Here is a 7,053-nt window from a genome sequence, read left to right as displayed (position 1 = left end):
GTAATGGTTGAGTGATAATGGACAGAGATTAGAGGGTTGAGTGATAATGGACAGAGATTAGAGGGTTGAGTGATAATGGACAGAACAAAATGTGAATGGACAACGTTCAAGATGAAAGTTCATTCATTTTATTTAAAAAACAAAACAAAACAAATCCACATTTAATTTTGTTCCAACAGCTTCTTGTAGTATTGAATGGGCTGTACACATCCATTACACCCTGGTTTACATGGAAAGCAAATCAACGGAGAAGAACTGGAGTGGAAATTAAAATAATCATTCTGACTAACCAAATGTTGGTTGAGCTGTATACATCCTTGCAAAGCACCATGGGTATCAACATGGATGAATGATCAAATGTTCAAACTGCCAATAAACTTCTGCTGTGTTCCTCATCTTTATGTTCAGAGCTCCAGAAACATGTTATATAGGGCCCCAAATGGCACCCTATTCCCTATATCCTGCACTCCTTTAGGGCCCTGGTCAAATGTAGTGGGCTATATAGGGAATAGGGTCCCATTGAGCCCTGGTCAAATGTAGTGGGCTATATAGGGAATAGGGTGCTATAGGGCCCTGGTCAACAGTAGTGCTCTATATGGGGAATAGGGTGCCGTTTGGGAGGGCATCGATAACAACAAGCATCTAACGTCAGAACAGCAACTTATTTTAACCTTCTAACCAACACAAGTGTTAAATCAAGCTACTCCACTTCCTTTCTCTCACCAACAGTCGTCCACTCAGCTGCTTTTCCAAAATGCCTGTTACCATCAGAGACCGATGCTGGTAGACCAGAGACCAGAAGACCTCTGTTATCAATGTAACGTTCCAGGACAGGCCTCTGACATCATATCCTCCCTCTCCACAACCACCATGTGTACATCAGGAACCTCTGACATCATATCCTCCCTCTCCACAACCACCATGTGTACATCAGGAACCTCTGACATCATATCCTCCCTCTCCACAACCACCATGTGTACATCAGGAACCTCTGACATCATATCCTCCATCTCTACAACCACCATGTGTACATCAGGAACCTCTGACATCATATCCTCCCTCTCCACAACCACCACGTGTACATCAGGAACCTCTGACATCATATCCTCCCTCTCCACAACCACCATGTGTACATCAGGAACCTCTGACATCATATCCTCCCTCTCCACAACCACCATGTGTACATCAGGAACCTCTGACATCATATCCTCCCTCTCCACAACCACCATGTGTACATCAGGAACCTCTGACATCATATCCTCCCTCTCCACAACCACCAGTGTGTCTGGGTCTGGATAGAAGACGGCCATTTTGATCAAGATACATAGCTGTAACAGAAGTAGCAGAGAAGATCGAGAGAACCAGGACCCTGCACTGTCCTTCCAGTCTATATTGAAAGTTGGCCTGCCCATTGGACAACAAAAAGACAAAGATGGACGTTTTGAGGTATGTGTGAATGTTCTGAAGACGGACGTTTTGAGGTATGTGTGAATGTTCTGAGAGGATGACAGCTTTATCTCGTCCTCAGTTTCAGTCTGAAATGTCCCACAGCCCTGATTGGATAAACAGGGAGAGAAAAGACCAACCCAGTTTAAACAAGGATCCCTTTTCCCCGTCTTTCAGTTTCAGTTTGAGACAGGACAGAGACAGACAGGGACAGAGGAGACAGACAGGACAAAGACAGAGGAGACAGACAGAACAGAGGAGACAGACAGAACAGAGGAGACAGACAGGACAGAGAGGAGACGGACAGACAGACAGGACAGAGGAGACAGACAGGACAGAGACAGACAGACAGGACAGAGAGACAGACAGGACAGAGACAGAGGAGACAGACAGGACAGAGACAGACAGACAGGACAGAGGAGACAGACAGGACAGAGGAGACAGACAGGACAGAGGAGACAGACAGGACAGAGGAGACAGACAGGACAGAGGAGACAGACAGGACAGAGGAGACAGACAGGACAGAGGAGACAGACAGGACAGAGACAGACAGAGGACAGACAGACAGAGACAGAGAGGACAGAGGAGACAGGACAGACAGACAGGACAGAGGAGACAGACAGACAGACAGAGACAGAGGAGACAGATAGGTCAAGATTGACAGACAGGACAGAGACAGACAGGACAGAGAAAAAGACAGGAAGAGACAGACAGGATATACAATGTTATTCAAGACAGACAGGACAGAAGACAGACAGGACAGAGGAGACAGACAGGACAGAGGAGACAGATGCAGGACAGAGGAGACAGATGGAGGACAGAGGAGACAGATGGAGGACAGACGGGACAAGATGGGACAGAGAACGAGACAGACAGGACAGTTAAGAAGATGGAGAAGTTTCGAAAGGATTGTTGAAGATTGTGGAGGAGATTTCGCGGGGAAGATGGAGGAGAAGTTTCCCTCGGGAAGATGTCCGAAGATGGAGAAAAATAAAATGGAGGCAGATATTGAAAGACGGAATGACAAAGTACCTCGGGGGAAGATGGAGGAGAAGTTTCCCCGCAAGAATTCAAGAATAGATAGATATACAATGTTATTCTTTATAGCTTATGGAGGAAAGTTTCCCTCGGGGAAGATGGAGGAATATACACTATGTGGTACAAAAAGATTTAAAAGAACCAACTAAATGATTCGAAGAACTGATCAGGTACAATAACTGGAGTCCTCTGTGGAAGAAGTTTCCCTCGGGGGGAAGATGGAGGAGAGGAGTTTCCCTCGGGGGAAGATGGAGGAGAAGTTTCCCTCGGGGGGAAGATGGAGGAGAAGTTTCCCTCAGGGGGAGATGGAGGAGAAGTTTCCCTCAGGGGGAGATGGAGGAGAAGTTTCCCTCAGGGGGAGATGGAGGAGAAGTTTCCCTCAGGGGGAGATGGAGGAGAAGTTTCCCTCAGGGGGAGGGGAAGATGGAGGAGAAGTTTCCCTCGGGGGAAGATGGAGGAGAAGTTTCCTGGAGGAGAAGTTTCAGGGGAAGATGGAGGAGAAGTTTCCCTCGGGGGAAGATGGAGATGGAGGAGAAGTTTCCCTCGGGGGATGGAGATGGAGATGGAGGAGAAGTTTCCCTCAGAAGTTTCCCTCAGGGGGAGATGGAGGAGAAGTTTCCCTCAGGGGGAGATGGAGGAGAAGTTTCCCTCAGGGGGAGATGGAGGAGAAGTTTCCCTCAGGGGGAGATGGAGGAGAAGTTTCCCTCAGGGGGAGATGGAGGAGAAGTTTCCCTCAGGGGGAGATGGAGGAGAAGTTTCCTGGAGGAGAAGTTTCGGGGAAGATGGAGGAGAAGTTTCCCTCAGGGGGAGATGGAGGAGAAGTTTCCCTCAGGGGGAGATGGAGGAGAAGTTTCCCTCAGGGGAGATGGAGGGAAGATGGAGGAGAAGTTTCCTCGGGGGAAGATGGAGGAGAAGTTTCCCTCGGGATGGAAGATGGAGGAGAAACAGTTTCCTCGGGGGAAGATGGAGGAGAAGTTGGAGGAGAAGTTTCCCCCCTGGGGAAGATGGAGGAGAAGTTTCCTGGAGGCAGAGAGAAGGGGGAGATGGACAGATGTGAAAGATGGAGAGGAGAAGTTTCAGGAGATGGAGACCTCAGAAGATGTGGAGGAGAAGTTCTGGCTAGGAGAAGTTTCCAGATGGAGGAGAAGTTTCCTGGAAGATAGATGACCCCCCCCAGTAACAGATGTGTTCTGGGTCTCTGGATCCTGACAGGATACATGACCCCCCAGTACCAGATGTGTTCTGGGTCTCTCATCCTGACAGGATACATGACCCCCCCCAGTACCAGATGTGTTCTGGGTCTCTCATCCTGACAGGATACATGACCCCCCCAGTACCAGATGTGTTCTGGGTCTCTCATCCTGACAGGATACATGACCCCCCCAGTACCAGATGTGTTCTGGGTCTCTCATCCTGACAGGATACATGACCCCCCCCCAGTAACAGATGTGTTCTGGGTCTCTCATCCTGACAGGATACATGACCCCCCCCCTGACAGTACCAGATGTGTTCTGGGTCTCTCATCCTGACAGGATAAATGACCCCCCCAGTAACAGATGTGTTCTGGGTCTCTCATCCTGACAGGATACATGACCCCCCTCAGTAACAGATGTGTTCTGGGTAAAGATAATCTTCAGTTGCAGTCTGGCATTTAATTAAAACAAAAACTTACAGAAAAATATAAAATAACCTCAAATGACAGAACATAGATTTTGGTTGAATATTGTGCAGTAATAACCTCATGAATCTGTTTCCCCATCACACAACAGACAGCGTGATGACGTTGTCTTTCTGACCTTCTGTGAACCCTGACCTCGACCTCTGTACCCCACCCCTTCCTGGACCTATGGGTCGGGTCAGGAGTGTTGTGGTAGTGACGAGGGGCCCCGGGTCGGGTCAGGAGTGTTGTGGTAGTGACGAGGGGCCCCGGGTCGGGTCAGGAGTGTTGTAGTAGTGACGAGGGGCCCCGGGTCGGGTCAGGAGTGTTGTAGTAGTGACGAGGGGCCCTGGGTTGGGTCAGGAGTGTTGTAGTAGTGACGAGGGGCCCTGGGTTGGGTCAGGAGTGTTGTAGTAGTGACGAGGGGCCCCGGGTCGGGTCAGGAGTGTTGTAGTAGTGACGAGGGGCCCTGGGTCGGGTCAGGAGTGTTGTGGTAGTGACGAGGGGCCCCGGGTCGGGTCAGGAGTGTTGTGGTAGTGACGAGGGGCCCCGGGTCGGGTCAGGAGTGTTGTAGTAGTGACGAGGGGCCCCGGGTCGGGTCAGGAGTGTTGTAGTAGTGACGAGGGGCCCTGGGTTGGGTCAGGAGGAGTGTTGTAGTAGTGACGAGGGGCCCTGGGTTGGGTCAGGAGTGTTGTAGTAGTGACGAGGGGCCCCGGGTCGGGTCAGGAGTGTTGTAGTAGTGACGAGGGGCCCTGGTGGGTCGGGTCAGGAGTGTTGTGGTCAGTGAGTGTTGAGGGGACCCCGGGTCGGGTCAGGAGTGTTGTGGTAGTAACGAGGGGCCCCGGGTCGGGTCAGGAGTGTTGTGGTAGTGACGAGGGGCCCCGGGTCGGGTCAGGAGTGTTGTGGTAGTGACGAGGGGCCCTGGGTCGGGTCAGAGGTTCTTTATGTACCCCGTTAGATGAATAAGGAGCTTGTATAATATGTAGTACCTAGTTGAAGCAATATAGGCAGACAGGAAGTCCTGGAAAAATCACTCAGTACACCTTATTTTCTGTTACTATGGAAACCAGCTGACTGGTTACTATGGGGATCACTGATCCACTACAAAACGGCTGCCCAGGCTGCAGAGTGCCTTGGTGCAGTAGCTGTCTTTCACCTCCAGGGGGCGTCATCCTGCCTCTCCTCTCCTTGTTCCGGGCGTTGTCACGGTTATTTGGCGTCAGATAGTTCCATCTACGTGTTTTAAATGTTCTTCCAGCCTCGTGAAAACAGACAACTGTTTGTATCTTCTGGATTTAAGGCAACTTATCATGTTTGTGATGGTTTTAATAAAACGTTTTCTTAAAAAATAAAAAATAAATGTACAAATGTTTGAATACAAACCCTCTACGGCGTATCCAGTAAACGCTGTATAGAAAATATATAGATATGCTTTTTTTCTATTTTTAAAATGTACAAAATGTTCCCGGAGCTCTTTCTTCCACCCCGAGCTTCCTGTTTCTCTGTTCATATGTTCTGTACATCCCTCAGCAGCCTCCTCTCCTCCTCCTCTTTTAGAAACACAATATCAACAATTGTTATGTACAGCGAGGGGTTTCAGGAGGAGTCTGTGCAGGGTGATGGGGGCGGGGGGTAGAGGTGGTGAGAGTAGGAGCGCTCCGTATAGGGGAAGGGGGGGCAGCTCTCACAGTTCTCCTCCGCTGACAGGTACTGGCTGCGAGGGGTGGGGGGTGGGGGGAAGGGTTCCGAGTCGTAGTTCAGGTCGCTGGTGTAACCTTTGGCGACGCCGGAGTTGGAGGTGGGCGGGGCGCGGCGTCCGGGGGTGTAGTCGCTGTCGCAGACGTCCGTGGAGCAGGGGGTTGTGGGAGGGGCGAAGTGACTGTAGGTGTAGGGACGGTAACTGGGGACAGGAAAGAGAGCAGATACATTAATTAGCCCGACAGAAGAAGAGATCAGTCTCCAGACACAAGTTACCAACCTGTTGCATATTTACATGACTGACTGTTTGAAGAAGAGATGGGTCTCCAGACATTATGAGAAGACGGGCTCAGCGGTGGGCAGAACCAGTCAGAACCAGAACCAGTCAGAACCAGAACCAGACAGAACCAGTCAGAACCAGAAGCAGACAGAACCAGAAGCAGACAGAACCAGTCAGAACCAGAAGCAGACAGAACCAGTCAGAACCAGACAGAACCAGAAGCAGACAGCAACTGATCAGACAGCAACTGATCAGACAGCAACTGATCAGACCCGTAGTTTTATATGTTGACTAGTCGTCCTGGATATGTCATTATATTACTACTATAATATTACCATTATATTATTACTATAATATTACCATTATATTACTACTATAATATTACCATTATATCACTACTATAATATTACCATTATATTACTACTATAATATTACCATTATATTACTACTATAATATTACCATTATATTACTACTATAATATTACCATTATATTATTACTATAATATTACCATTATATTACTACTATAATATTACCATTATATTACTACTATAATATTACCATTATATTACTACTATAATATTACCATTATATTATTACTATAATATTACTATATATATTACCACTATTATATTAATATTACCTATAATATTATATTACTACTATAATATTACCATTATATTATTAATATTACCATATAATATTACCATTATTATATTACCATTATATTACTACTATATATTATATATTACTACTATAATATTACCATTATAATAATATTACCATTATATTACTACTATAATATTACCATTATATTACTACTATAATATTACCATTATATTACTACTATAATATTACTACTATATTACTACTATAATATTACTACTATAATATTACCATTATATTACTACTATAATATTACTACTATATTACTA

General features: G+C 47.1%; 1 protein-coding gene across 1 annotated transcript in view; it reads right to left on the bottom strand.

The window, feature by feature from the left end:
- Nucleotides 1–5,446: 5,446 nt before the first annotated feature.
- Nucleotides 5,447–7,053, bottom strand: part of LOC115120970 (low-density lipoprotein receptor-related protein 6-like) — a 123,233-nt gene continuing 121,626 nt past the window's right edge. Inside the window, 1 exon segment of the mRNA XM_065017062.1 lies at nt 5,447–6,041. Coding sequence (XP_064873134.1) covers nt 5,738–6,041 — 304 coding nt within the window. The 3' untranslated portion in view covers nt 5,447–5,737.

This window comes from Oncorhynchus nerka, unplaced genomic scaffold (genome assembly GCF_034236695.1).
Source record: "Oncorhynchus nerka isolate Pitt River unplaced genomic scaffold, Oner_Uvic_2.0 unplaced_scaffold_311, whole genome shotgun sequence".
In the NCBI taxonomy this organism is placed as follows: Eukaryota; Metazoa; Chordata; class Actinopteri; order Salmoniformes; family Salmonidae; genus Oncorhynchus; species Oncorhynchus nerka.
This window is presented reverse-complemented; position numbering and strand designations above follow the sequence as displayed.